General features: G+C 40.3%; 1 protein-coding gene and 1 non-coding gene across 10 annotated transcripts in view; one reads left to right on the plus strand and one right to left on the minus strand.

Annotated features, from left to right (window-relative positions):
- Positions 1–15,592, minus strand: part of HSF2BP (heat shock transcription factor 2 binding protein) — a 107,897-nt gene that overhangs the window by 79,222 nt on the left and 13,083 nt on the right. For all 9 annotated transcript variants that reach the window (XM_070488964.1, XM_044750762.2, XM_044750765.2 and 6 more), the window contains 3 exons: positions 13,595–13,698; positions 2,953–3,102; positions 1,018–1,150 (listed from right to left, as the gene is read on the minus strand). In XM_070488964.1, coding sequence (XP_070345065.1) covers positions 1,018–1,150; positions 2,953–3,102; positions 13,595–13,698 — 387 coding nt within the window. The remainder of the gene's footprint in view (positions 1–1,017; positions 1,151–2,952; positions 3,103–13,594; positions 13,699–15,592) is intronic.
- LOC123278397 (U7 small nuclear RNA) lies at positions 10,146–10,207 on the plus strand. Its single transcript, XR_006515759.1, has one exon. It is a non-coding gene; the product is annotated as a U7 small nuclear RNA (small nuclear RNA).

The following is a 15,592-nucleotide window of genomic DNA, read 5'->3' on the forward strand; positions in this document are numbered from 1 at the left end:
TGGGGTCACCTGCAAATAGCAGAAAATCTAATCATCAAATTTGCAGACTTCTGTTAAAAAAAAAAAGACCTTAAAACACTTGTAAACGGTAGAGCAAAGCAAGCCTCCTCTCGCTGCAGGCGCTATGATGGAAGCACATAATGCCGTGCTGGGGTTGATTAAAGCGCTGGCTAAATGAGGGCCGCTGTAGAGACCCTCTGAGTCTCAACACCTACCCCAGAAGTATCATCAACTTTTAAGGGATTATGAAGAAACTGTCTACACAGGATCTATTTCATTAGGATTGCAGTAGAGGAAGGATAATGCCATGATAAAATTTCCTTTCTCTTTAATAGCAGAGCCTTGCCCTAAGGGTGGCATAGGACACAGCAGAGATGAAAGAGCAATGTAAAAAATAAGCCATAGCGATATACTGAACTATTTCACTGACTTCAGAACAAAGAGACTTAACACTCACTAGTACAGACCACCCCCTACTACGCTAGGCTATCAGTTATCATTTAACCATTTGGCTTTATCCTCGACAGTAGTTTTGCCATAGAATTCTATCATAACTCTATCTATAATCTTTGGGAGAAATTTACTAAAGAGACAATTGAGGTTTTTGGAATTCTTTAACTGTTGTACCAAAACAACAGCAAGGGCTTAGCTTAAGCTCAACTTAGGGCCTTTACTCAAGCTAGACATTAGTAAAACGATGACGATTCCAAATAACAAGGAGCTAAACTTACAGTTGTGTTTTGACTTCTGTTGGGGTACAGAACTGAAGAGAACATGCACCTCACCCTGGTTCCTAAGATCAATCGTTCTTACGGATGGTTACCAGAGTCGCCTGCGGTGATGGTCCACAATACACCCCTGGTACCTATCCCTGCGCTACTGAGTCAGATTTCCAGGGTAAGAATCACACAAGATTTGAAAACGTTCCTGACAGATTTATGCACACACACCCCTGACTGGAGTCACCGCTCTAGAACACCCTTCCAAAAGTCACTACGTTTGAAAAGAATTACTCACTTGTTACGATTCCGGCCAGAGCAAAAACAAACTGGTTTTCGTCAGAATCAAGCTCCTTGACATCCCCGTCCAGTGACTTCACAAAACTCTCCATTGTTTGACCAGTGATGCTGAAAAACTTCAAAGCTTTATCCTGAAAGTTTGGAAAGGAAAATACCAGACTCTTTCACAGACACCAGCATGAAAATGTTTTAAAAGTGCACAACACAGAAGACACACTCTGGTTTTAACTACAGTAACAATATTTTCAAGTCTATTCTTTCTTTAAAAGATTCAATCGAAAAGATCAGAAAAAAGAAGTTTGAGGTATGCAGAAGACTGAAGACTGATGATGGAAAGAGTAAAATAAATAAATATATATATATATAGGAAACAGCTCAGATTTACACAATGATGGAAGTACTGGGATGAATTCATCCAAAAATATACTAGAAATATACTAGGAAAATATGTTCTCTGTTCTAGGCATGAAACCAGAGGTTTTCAAACCTTTGACAGAACTGCTTTTCAAATAAGATCTGAACTGAAATCTCAACATGTAGAAGAGATAAAGACAGTGAACAGGTTCATCTGGCAGTTTAAATCTTCATTATGTGGCAAACAGTACTTCCGAGTTTGCAGAACCTTTGAAGCCCTTCCTTGGGGGTGCTAGGATTCTAAGGAGTAATTTTAAAACCAATGCATTTACAAATGGCACAAGGGAACTTCGTGGGGTGATATAAATGTTCTAAGACTGGATTGTGGTGACGATTACACAACTCTGGAAATTAGCTAAAAACCACTAAATTGTACACTTGCAAAAGGATGGATTTTCTGGTATATAAATTATACCTCAATAAGTTCAATGAATTTTAAAATGTATTTAATCTCTCCACCTAAAGTCACACAGTTTTTATTTCTGTAAGTGATAAGTGATTTATTATTGGCCTCTCACAAAACATCCTCCTCTTGACTTCTACTCCCATTCACAACCACAGCATTCTCCCAGAGTCAACCCACCATCCTCCTCCTCAGCTCCTCTCGCTCTCAGCTGTTGAGTCTGCCCTGTCACGACACTTGCCTCAATCACCATGGCTCTCCTCCCTTCCCATCCCCCCTATCATATCAGGGGCCTGCTGAACTCACTCCAGCCTGAACCACTGGGATGGCCTTCCAATGAGTCTTCCTGTCTAGTCTCCATACCCACAACCCCACCTTCCACCTATCCTCTCTGTCAGGTTCATCTCTGCACAATTGTTCTCTTGTCCTATCACTCTTTTACTCAAAAATCCTTCAGGAATCCATCATCAACCTGACATTTAAGGTCATCCAAAATCACATTCCATCCTACCTTTTATGCCTTATTTCCCCGACTTTCCCACTTGACCCTTCACACTGTGTCAGCTGACCCACACGCTGTGCCTAAAACCAACCTGGGACTTCGCGCTCTCTGCCTTTGATTACACTGTTTCCCTCCTCTTGAGCCACCTTCCTCCTTTTCTGCCACTGCCACCCATACAAGTTAATCAAGGCTCATTTCAGATCTCTCTTCCTCAGTGAAATTCCATCATGTGCACGTGTGTGCACTATTAACGTACGTATGTTAAATAACATAACATTCAATAAATTAAATATTACATTACCCACGGAATTAACATAGGCAAAGCACTCTAAACTTTGTTAAATACATGTAAATGTCAAGTAATAAGACTGAAGTGGTATCATCTCCACAAACACCACACAGACTCCAGGAGAGAAGGGATCTTATTTCATTCACTTCACATACTCCCAGAGTACCGGGTTACAATGGACCCTACACAGTTGGTGTTCCAAAACCAGTGACGAATGAACAAAAGAAATGGACTTAGCCTGTAAGCACCCTCATAGCTGCGCTGGACTCTCTCAGTCACATAGCACTAATCAACAATACCCAGACAGCCCACTGGTCGTACTCACCCCTCCTAGAATGGCTTTGACGACCTCCTCGCTACTGGAGACACCCCACAAAAGAGTACAGGCTGCTGCTCCCATCTCCGTACAATACTCTGCCTGCTGCAGGAGCTGCTGCTTCGCTTCATTCAGCTGCTGTCGAAGAACCAGTTTCTCCTGAAATCAAAACAAAATAAAATCAGAAAAATGAATAGCATTCAACCTTGAAATATCTCTATTGTGTTTCCTCTTTCAAAGATATTTCTTAAAGAAATGCATGCAGAATTATAGAAAACAGTTGGTAAATGAAAACCAGTCCCTAGAAAGCCATAATCCATATTTTTTAAAAAACTTCAGAGGCAAAAATAACACTCTTAGAAAAGAACACACTACTGCATTAGAGTTTACAAATGCCACCAAAGACTTGAATTCGTCTTCTTTAAGTAAAATGAAAACATGAGGCATCTCAGGTCCCAAGTGGCTCTACCCAGGACCGGCACCAACTGGGACACCTGAACAGAGTACCAACCTGACAGTAGTCCACACAGAGCAACATCTCTAACAAAGGAGCTGCCCCCTCCACTGTAAAAACACCACATGACACAGCTAAGACCAGGTAGGAAAGATGGGAGCAGAGGCAGGAGAGCAGTATGAAGGCAGGGCCTCCCAGGCGTGCCCTGGCACAGCAAGCTAAGCGCCCGTGTCAGGAGAAGAGGAAGGCCAGGAAAGACTTCTCACCCGCCCCCCACCAGCGGCTTCTGAAGAAACGTAGCAGGCAAGTGTCAGCCAGGGCTCTTAACAAGTGAACTGTCCTCCCGATGTCCCCTCTGAGCACACAAGCACTCCTACAGGCACACCTTCAGGTGAGTCTTGGGTGATGTGCAGCTTCCTGCCCTCCCCAACCACCACCTCCAGTTTCACTATTCCTTACTACCTGACATTCCCTTAAAAGATGACAGCATTTCCTCACTTCATGAAACTCAAAAATATAAACACCAAGCTAAATGCATTTATACCAAAGTCTAATTGGCTCAACAGTCCACAAAGTTGAGTATATTAGACGTTTTAGGCTTTTCTTTTAGAGAGGTGAGTGCAGGACAATTAGAGTAGAGGGGCTTTTTGCCTAGAGGAAGAAAGGGAGCAGTGGGCCACAAGTCAAAGTCTGTTCACTTCATAACTTGGCCTAAGGTGGCCAGTCACATCTACCTGGGGATGACGCATTTGAGATTTAAAGCTTCATACATGTTCACATATATTCACACAATTTACGAGAAAAAATGGTCACTGAGCCTACGACACATGCTAACACTGCTTTATGTGACTTATAAACTCTGGGTTTTTAACATCTGACTTCATCATAACAATAGTCTAGATTCCTAGATTCGATCTTCAGGCGTCTGTAGCTGAACCCACTCAAGTTGGGGTGACATATGCAAAAGCTCTATCACAGCATGTCCTTTCAGAATTCCAGCTTTTCTCACAGTTGAAGCAGCCTGCATTCCAATTAGTCTGGTTACGTTGGTTCTTCTGCAAGATCACACAAGAACTGCTGAGAAGGACAGTGTTCACTAGGGTCACATTTGGTGGTTGTAAGCAGATATGCCCAACAAGGGCTGCACAGATAGTACAATAACACCAAGAGAAACTCAAAGAAAATAATTCCACTCAGAAAAACATCAAAATAAGAAAATACTTAAGAAAAAATTTAAGAAAGTAGTTCAAGACCTGTACAGTAAAAACTATAACACATTATGAGAAAAATTAAAAGAAGAGCTAAACAAATGGAAAGATATACCACGTTCACGGACTGGAAGACTCGATATTGGTAAGATGGTAATTCTCCCCAAACTGATATACAGATTGAACACAATCACTATCAAAATTTTAGCAGGCTTTTTTGTACAAATTCATAATCTGATTCTAAAGTTCACATGGAAATGCCAAAGAAATGTTTGAAAAAGAAATACAATGTGAGAGGACTGACATTACCTGATTTCAAAAACAGAGAGTTAGGTCAAGATGGCAGCATAGGTGGACTCTGAACTCACCTCCTCCAAGGGACACAAAAAATTTACAAGTACTCTTGGAACAATTACCCCTGAGAGAGAACTGAAAACTAGATAAAAAGAACCCCCCACAAGAAGGGACACTGTTGACAGAGGTGGAAAAGGCAGAAACTCCTTTCTGGGGAGAAAAAAAGCTACCTTCTAGCCCGCCAGGAGCAATCTTAAGGAACAAATCTTTCCCTGAAGGAAATACAACACTGGAAATAAAAACTTCACTAGAGGGACTCAAAAGCAGAGTAGATGATACAGAAGAATGGATCAGCGAGTTGGAAGAAAGACTAGAGGAAATCACCCAAGCTGAACAGACAGAAGAAAAAAGAATTAAAAAGAACGAGGACAGTCAAAGAGACTTCTGGGACAACATCGAGCGCACTAACACCCATATTATAGGTGTCCAAGAAGGAGAAGAGAAAGAGAAAGGGACAGAGAAATAAAGCTGAAAACTTTCCTAAGGAATGAAACAGACATCCAGGTATAGAAAACACAGAGAGCACCAAACAAGATAAACCCAAAGAGGCCTACACCAAAACACATCATAATTAAAATGTCAAGAATTAAAGATAAAGAGAGAATCCTAAAAGCCACAAGAGAAAGGCAACAAATGACATACAAAGGAAACCCCATAAGGCTACCAGCTGACTTCTCAGCAGAAACCTTACAGGCTAGAATGGAGCGGCATGATATATTTAAAGTGCTGAAAGGAAAAAACTTACAGCCAAGAATACTTTACCTAGCAAGGTTATCATTCAGGATGGAAAGAGAGATAAAGAGTTTCCCAGGCAAGCAAAAACTAAAGGAGTTTATCACCAAGAAACTAGCCTTACAAGAAATGCTAAAGGGAGTTATTTAAGTGGAAAAGAGAAGACCACAAATAGGAATAAGAAAACTATCAAAAAAAATACAATCACTGGTAAAGGTAAATATACAGTAAAGGTAGCAGATCAACCACCTATGAAGCTAATATGAAGGTCAAAAGACAAAAGTACTAAAATTACCTATTTCCATCATAAAAGGGTAACAGATACACACACACACAAAGAAGAGGTTAGAGGGGACGGCCCTATGCTGTAGTGGTTGAGTCCAGCGTGCTCCACTTCGGCAGCCCAGGTTTGCGGGTTCAGATCCCGGGTGCAGACCTACACCACCTGGCAAGCCATGCTGTGGCAGCATCCCACACACAAAACGGAGGAAGAGTGGCATAGATGTTAGCTCAGGGCTAATCTCCCTCAAGCAGAAAAAAAAAAGAGAGGAAGACTGGCAACAGATGTTAGCTTAAAACAAATCTTACTCACCAAAAAAAGAAAAAAAAGAGGTTAAATATGATATCAAAAACACAAAATGTAGGAGAAGCGGAGTAAAAGAGTAGAGCTTTTAGCAAGAGGTCAAACTAAAGAGACCAACTTAATACAGATCATGATATACGTAGGTTATTATATATGGACCTCACAGTAATCACAAACCAGAAACCTATAATAAATACACAAAAAATTAAGAGAAAGGAACCCAAACATAACACTAAAGAAAGCCATCAAACCACAAGGGAAGAGAGCAAGAGAAGAAGAAAGGAATAGGGGAAACTACTAAAACACCCAGAAAAAAAGTAACAAAATGGCAATAAGTACATACTTATCAACAGCTACTTTAAATGTCAATGGACTAAATGCTCCAATCAAAAGGCAGAGAGTGGTTAATTGGATAAAAAAACAAGACCCATATATATATGCTGCATACAAGAGACACACTTCAGACCTAAAGTCACTCACAAACTGAAAGTGAAAGATGGAAAAAGATATTCCATGCAAATGGCAAAGAAAAGAAAGCAGGGGTAGCAATACTTATATCAGACAAAATAGACTTTAAAACAAAAACTGTAACAAGAGACAAAGACGGGCACTACATAATGACAAAGGGAACCATCCAACAAGAGGCTACAACCCTTGTAATTATCTACGCACCCAACATAGGAACTCCTAAATATAAAAAGCAATTATTAACAGACAAAAAAAGGAGAAACAGAAACACAATAAGAGTAGGGGAGTTTTACACTCCACTTACACCAATAGATAGATCATCCAAACAGAAGATCAATAAGGAAACACTGGCCTTAAATGACACCGATGGACTTAGCTGATATATACAGAACGTTCCATCCAAAAACCGCAGAATACACATTCTTTTCAAATGCACACTGAACATTCTCCAGGATAGATCACATGTTAGGCCACAAAACAATAAATTTAAGAAGATCGAAATAATACGAAGCATCTTTTTGGACCACAATGATATGAAACTAGAGATCAACTACAGCAAGAAAATCAGAAGAGCCACAAATACGTGGAGATTAAACAAAATTCTACTGAACAACGACTGGGTCAACGAAAAAATCAAAGGAGAAATCAAAAAATACCTGGGACAAATAAAAATGAAAATATGACATGCCAAAATCTATGGGATACAGCAAAAGCAGTTCTAAGAGGGAAGTTTACAACAATACAGGCCTACCTCAACAAACAAGAAAAATCTCAAATAATCTAACAGTGCACCTAAAGGAACTGGGAAAAGAAGAACAAATAAAGCCCAAAATCAGTAGAAGGAAGGAAATAATAAAAATCAGAGCAGAAATAAATGAAATAGAGACTAAAAAAACAACAGAAAAAATCAATGAAACTAAGAAATAGTTCTTTAAAAAGATAAACAAAATTGACAAACCGTTAACCAGGCTCACTAAGAAAAAAAGAGAGAAGGCTCAAATAAATGAAATCAGAAAGGAAAGAGGAGAAATTACAGTGGACACTTCAGAAATACAAAAGATTATATGTTATATTGGAAATAATCTAAATGTCCATCAAGTGATGACCATCCAATGGAATATTATTCAACAATAAAAAGAACAAACAATTGACGTATGCTAATATTAATGAACTTCCAAAACACTACACCAGGCACAAAAGACTACATATTATATGATTCCACTTCTACAAAAGATTCAGAGAAGGCAAATCTATAGAGACAGAAAGGAGATGAGGGGTTGCCTGGGTCGGGCAGGAAAGCAAGGACTAACGACAAACTGATGTGATAGAAATATTCTAAAAATTGGGCAAAATCCAGCACTTACTCATGCTAAAAATTCTCAGCAAACTAGGAATAGGGGAAACTTCCTCAACTTGATAAAAACCATCTACAAAAAACCTACAGCTAAAATCATATTTATGTTTATAATAGGGGAGGCTATGCATGAGTGGGGGCAAGGAGTATAGGGGAAATCTCTGTACTTTCCACTCAATTTTTCTGTGAACCTAAAACTTCTCTTAAAAAAAAAGCCTATTTTTTAAAAATCATACTTAACGGTGGAGGACTCAGTGCTTTCCCCCAAGATGAGCAGCAAGGTAATAATGTCCACTCTCACCACTCTCCTTCGTCCATAATGCTGCAAGTTCCAGACAGTGCAATAAGGCAAGACAAAGAAATAAAAGGCATACCAAGCAGAAGGAAGAAACAGAACTGTCCCTATTTACAAATGATACAATTGTCTATATAAAAATATCTCAAGGAATCTACAAAAAAGTCCTAGAACTCATAAATGAGTTCAGCCAGGTCACAAGATACAAGATCAACACACAAAAAGCAATTGCATTTCTAAATATTAACAACAAAAAAGCAGAAACCAAAATTAAAAGTACACCACCATTTTCAATCGCTCCAAGGAAAATGAAATACTTGGGTAAAAATCTAACAAAACTTGTAAGATGGATACATTGAAAATTACAAACTGCTGATGAAAGAAATTAAAGATAGCCTAAATAAATGAAAAGACATACTTTGTTTATGGATTGAAAGACTCAACATAAGAAACATATTAATTCCCCCCAAACTGATCTGCAGATGTAACACAATTCCCATAAAAATCCAAGCAAGAATTTTTGTAGACATAGATGAGATTATAAAATTTATATGAAAAAGTAAAGGACCTGTTCAGACAGTTTTGAGGAAGAAGAACTAAATGGGAAGAAGCCCTTTACCCAGAGCCCAGGCTTCCCACACAGCCACAGGAGTAAGACAGAGAGCACCGGTGGGAGAACCATCAGCGGACCAGAGCACAGAGCCCAGAGAGACCGAGGCAAAGACGCCCAGCTGACTACTGACAAAGAGGCAAAAGCAAGCCAGGCAACAAAAGATCTTGTCAACAAATGGTGCTGCAGCAACTGGACAACCATAGGCCAAAAGAGAAAAAATCAACCTAAGTTCACACCTTATACGAACAATAACTCAAAATGGATCACGAACTTAAACATAAAATATAAAACTGTCAGGAAAAACAACAGAAGAAGCTATTAGGACCCAGGGCTAGGTGAAAAGTTCTTAGACATAACAGGAAAAGTACGATCCAGGAAAGGAGAAATCAACGAATTGGACTTCATCCCAATTTAAAACTTTTGCTCTTCCGAAAGGCCCTATGAAAAAGACGAAAAGACAAGCTACAGACTGGAAGAAAATATCTGTAAACCACATATCAAATAAAGGACTTTTATCTAGACTATATCAAGAACTCTTTAAAGTCAACAGTAAAAAAAAAAAATCCAATTAGAAAATGGGCAAAAGACACGAACAGCTATTTTACAGAAGAGGATATACTGACAGAAAATAAGAACACGCAAAGATGTTCAATACCATTACAGCCATTAGGGCAACGCAAATTAAAACCACAACACATTATCAAAATGGCTAAAATAAAAAATAGTAATAACACCAAATGCTAGTTGGGATGTGGAAGAAGTGAATCACTAACACATTGCTGGTGGAAATGTAAAATGGTGCAGCCACTCTGGAAAACAATTTGGCAATTTCTTACAAAACTGAACACGCACTTACCACACGACCCAGCAATTGCACTCTTAGGCACTTATCCCAGAGAAATGAAAACACACACTCCCACATACATTCCCACAAAAGCCTAGACACGGGTGTTCACGGGACCTTTACTCACAACAGCAAAAATCTGGAAACAAGCCAAATGTCTCTCAGTGGGAGACAGCCAAACAAACTGATGTTCCACATCATGGAACACCACGCAGCCACACAAAGGAACAACTACTGACACACACAACGACTTGCACGGATCTGAGTGAAAAAGCCAATATCAAAAGGTTATACGCTAAGTGTTAAAGCTCTTTTAGAATTTGTTTAGCAGGTTTTCCAGTCCTCACTGGAAGACCCTCCTCCTCCCCAAAAAATGCTATATTCTGAATTATTCCATTTTGGTGACATGCTTGAAATAAAATTATAGAGATTAATGTGTGGCAACTATGCACTAGCAGTTGCCAGGAGGTAGGCACAGGGACAGGGTGGGTGTGCCTGAAATGTGGTAGCAGGAGATCTCTGCAGTGAGGGACAGCTCTGTATCCGGAGCATGGTGGTGGTGACACGAATCTATACATGATAAACTGGCACAGACCTATGCACACACACAGATGGGTATATGTGAAACTCATTAAATACACACAAGTACAGGTGAAACTGGTGAAACCCGAGTGAGCTCTGTGGACTGCACCCGTGTCAATGCCCTGGCTCTTACCTGGTATCCTAGTTACACAGCATGCTACCACTGGGGGAAACTGGGTAAAGGGTATAGAGGACTTTCTGCAACTTCCTGTGAATCTATAATTATCTCAAAAACACTTTACCAAACAGCCGGCCCAGTGGTGTGGTGGTTGAGCATGCGTGCTCTGCTTCAGTGGCCCAGGGTCACAGGTTCGGATCCTGGGCACAGACCTACACACCACTCATCAAGCAATGCTGTGGTAGGCATCCCACATATAAAAAGTAGAGGAAGATGGGCACTTATGTTAGCTCAGGGCCAATCTTCCTCAGCAAAAAGAGGACTGGTGGTGGATGTTAGTGCAGGGCTAATCTTCCTCAAAAAAAAAATTTTTAACCAAAGGACAAACTGGATTGGGGCAATAGTTGTACAAGTGCACAAGTTTACTAAAAATTATCAAACTATACTTTTACAACACGTGAATTTTATGGTATACAAAACATACCTCAATAAAGCTGCTTTTAAAAAATAAACAATAGGGGCTGGCCTGGTGGCATAGTGGTTAAGTTTGTGTACTCCGCTTCAGCAGGCCAGAGTTCACAGGTTTGGATCCCAGGCATGGACCTACACACCACACATCAAGCCATGCTGTGGCGGCATCCCATATACCAAACATAGAGGAAGACTGGCACAGATGTTAGCTCAGCGACAATCTTCCTCAAGCAAAAGAGGAAGATTGGCAACAGATGTTAGCTCAGGGCCAGTCTTCCTCACCAAAAAAAATTAAAAATAAAATAAATAAAATAAAAAAGGGAAAACAATAATCAAACCCTGATGTATTTACTTATTTAAAGTGAATACTCATACATAACAGAGTATTTTGTTCAGAATATTCAGAGAATTCAAGTACAAAACTTTCAAGATTCCTTCAAAATCTTTCTGTAGTTCATTTCTGATTTTAACTGAACTATACTATCAGTTATTTTTCTTTAAAAAGTTTCCATAAATATACATTTGCAACAACTTCCCTTTTATTACCACAAAAGTAGCAAGTCTTTCCTAACAAATTAAAAAGATAGATAACAAAAAATCGGCAGTCCATATTTAAGTTAGTTTACTGACGATGAAAAGTACACGCCATAAGAAAACAAGAGAGAGAGAGGATGAAACCACAGTAAGCCACGGAAACGCCTGCTCCTCAAAGAGAACACGGGGGGAACTCTGCACCTTATCTATGCTAAGTTCACATGCGGGACCACCACGGCAGGTGCTACAAAAGCTCGGCTGGCAGATACTCTACGGAAAGCCTCAGCTAACTCACAGTAACAGCACCATCCTTCAAAGAGTAATTCAGACACCCTCCCACAGTTTCATCTACACACGGAAGTTGGGCTCTTTCCTCTCTCGAGTTCAGAGGCTGCTGCTGCCAGACTCCCCTGACCAGCCTCGTGGATCACAGCAAGGCCCCGCTGAACCCCTCCACGGATCCGAGTCCATCATCACTGAGGACTCTCTCAATCTGGGCCATGAACCAAGCTTTCCGCTCCAGCAGCCACTCTCCAGCAGGTGTGGGCTTGCTGCTCATCCAGCACATTTCTTTATGATTCTGAGTCCAGACTTTGTTTTCTGACCTTTTCTTACATACTGGATTCAGTAACTTCTGCCTTTTCCTCACAACTTTTATCCACCCTAAGTACTTACTGGCAAGACTCTGATTTAGGATCTAGTCTCTAGATTCTTTCCTGGTCCCTCAACTCTCAAATAAGCTTCCAGAGTCCAGCCTCATGATCTGTACAGACCTGGACAGAGACCATAGAAAACGTTACAGAAAAGGCAGCTGCCAGTTCTCTACAGCAAGATGACACAGGGCTTTGTTACAGCAAACTTGCAGGGCCTCCGATCTGTGTGAAATTAAGTAAGATACTTACCTAGAAATGGGAAATAGTTTAATCTAAAATATTTCCACATTTAAAAAAATAATAAAATAAAAAACCAAAATATTTTAACTAAGGTTAAAGGGTCAGGGCATTAACATGCTTGTAATCTGACACTGCTTTACCATGGCCATTTCATTGTCTATACCAGCACTTTTCCAGAATGACTTATTTTTAAGCATTACATCTAAAATCCCAGCAAAATATGCATTTTTCTTATGCTTAGCAATTAAAAAAGAACAAGAAATTTAAGATTCTGCCCAATTTGAGCTTCAACCTTAACAAGGATGTCTCAGCAATTTAAGGAAGTATTGAACCCATGGATTGTATTGTTAACATTTAGCAAATTCCTTCTTGCCCCTTGGTCAACTTCTTTCAGAACACGAAACCACATTCCCATCTTAGTTTATCAAGATCTAAATAGGACATGACAAAGCTAAAGTTTCAACTTTCAATATGTGACACTCGTACTCAGTTTTGAGACTGAAACTCTTTCCCTAACCTTTCCCACTTGCTCAATATTAAAGTCTACCCAAAATCCACCAGTTCTGGAAAACCACCATTGCAGTGACACTCGGATACCCTCACACGAGGAGGCAGCAGGAGCCAAGTTCAGCACACAGGCGTGGGGCCTGGACCAGCTCCCTCCCATCCCTGGTACCTGCTGACCCAGCTGCACTGGGAGAAGCGCCTGAGAGGCACGGACAGCTGCTGACCACCTGCCAGCACGCAGTGAACACCACACAGGAGCTGCCACCACTGGTACTCCTAGTGTATTACTATTGAAAATAAAAACGCTCCAAATATTTCTATTTAATATATCTATCTCTGATTATAAACCATTATGTGCATGAATTTTTTTAAGATTATTATATTCTTAATTTTAATGTTTTAGAATGGTCTTTTAAACATAAAAATTAACAGTAAATGACTATTAAAAGGTACCAAGTAAATAGCCTCCACATTAAGCGGTTATAAAATCAAATGTTCAACTATTTCAAACCCATTCAGAATACACACACTTAAAAATACAATCTCTCGAGGCCTAAGGGCTAGAAAGACTGTCATTAATGCCACTTTGTGGACACAACCACGATGCTGGCGCTTGAAGCAGCGGTCTGTGAGCACCACACCTTCTTGTCTCTCATGCTGTCAGCTTGCACCGTCTCCAGGCGAGCTTTGAAGTGCTCACAATCCATCCTCAGTTGCTCTATTTCTTGCTCTTTCCTTTCCAGGTCTAGAAGAAAAAGATGTAAAAACACTCAATATTTCAAATCACTAATGTCTCCTAAGCATCCATGTTGCCTAATCTTCTTAGGAAAACCCGTACCAATTTCTCAGGTAGGATCAATCACATAACCAGTCCTTGAATAACCAGTATTGTAAAAGTTCTGCTTTTTAAGTTTTTATCAGTTTTTAGCCCATAGCAGAAAGCACTTTTTTTTGTTGTTTTCTGTTTTATGCTTTTAAGACCTCATTTTACTGCCAGACATATACTCAAGGCTTTAAGAAAGCGTGTTATTTAAAGGACTGAAGGCAGCACTGAGAAGCCCGACTGTCTCCTGGCACAGACTTGTATCTGATCCATAAAAAGCAGAAGGCAGCTGAGTGAGTAGATGGTGCCAGCCGGGGCTGATTCACAAAGCTAGCCTCACCAACTGGCATACTGACTCAATGGGAACAGCCACAGTAGTAGTCAACGGAGGAGGGATCGAGACAAGAAAAGGCCACAGGGAAAGCTGGCAACCACGGAATACTTCCCCTCCACCATATTTGTTTAGATGATGATTCAAATAGCCAGGAAAAATCCCAAAAGACTTTCACATTAATAAATCTGAAGTCAAAAGTATCATCAACTTTAAATAAAAACTATGCTGCAGAAATACTGACATTCAAAAAGAAAAGAAATACATAATTTAAAATTTTAAGTGCCTTGACTTCAAGGGCTAAGAAACCATAAGCCAAAATATACCAAGATTTGAGGGGGGACGTGCTCAGAGCTAATGGTGCAACTTCTCCAATTAAAGTAGCAATACTTGAGGACAGTAATTCTCAAACTTTAGTGCACATCAGAATGCCCTGGAGACTTGCTCCAACACAGACTGCTGGGCCCCATCCTCAGGGATTCTGATTTGGTAGGCCTGAGGTGGGCCTGAGAATCTGCATTTCTAACAAGTTTCCAGGTGAGACTGCTGGTCTGGGGACAGAGTTTAAGAACAACTGCTTCAGGATAACAGCGCGGTCTCTCATCACTAACGAAATGAAATCCACACAACCAGCAACGGCAAAGGAGGGGACCCAGCCATAGGAATGTGACAGAGTGGAAAAACGGAGGGTGGGGGAAGGCAGCCCGTGGTGCCGTGAGAGGAGCAGATGCCTGGGAAGTGGGACAGCACTCCACCCTAGAGGAGAAAAGGCTCACAGACACTTCCTCCAAGGAGGTGCAGACAAGAGAAGGGGTTGGCTGTATAAGCTAGGGGCCTGAGAAGGCGAGGGGAAGCCCAAACAAGGAACCTGGGGGCAGGGGCTGCCAAGAACAACAGGGGCATCGCAAAAAGCTCCAGAGGAATAGAGGGAGTCTACACCTTCTGGAGACCCTTTGCCCTAGAAGGAAGATCAGAAGCTAAAGCTAAACATTCAGTCAGAGATTACGACACTGGCAGGCAAAGCTGGCAAAGCTGGCAAAGCTTCTTTTAAAACATGTTTCTTAGAAACTAGGGAACCAGGGGAAAGTCACGTGGGACTACTTCTTCTCCCGTAAGTCAGTTTTCTTTTCTGCCCTTCTACGATGTAGAACATGAAAGCCCAGGACATGACTTTCACTGAAATTATTTTGTCCCACTAATCCTGGCCACATGAGAAATCAAATACCAATCAAGTGCTACGCTTTGAAAACTACGTAATTGCCTTTGTACCAATATTAAATGAAAACATATACGTATTATTTATACATATTACTTATAATTATGTATGAAGTATGAACTGCATATGGTCACAGACAAAAAGAAAGAAAATATAAAAGGGAACTAAGATAATTTTTCCTTTTCAGTTAACTTTTAAATTTTTCTTCTATTATTAAACTGTATATTAGTCAAACACAGTAAAGAAGATAGGAAATTACATCTCTACAA

This window comes from Equus asinus, chromosome 18 (genome assembly GCF_041296235.1).
Source record: "Equus asinus isolate D_3611 breed Donkey chromosome 18, EquAss-T2T_v2, whole genome shotgun sequence".
Lineage (NCBI taxonomy): Eukaryota > Metazoa > Chordata > Mammalia > Perissodactyla > Equidae > Equus > Equus asinus.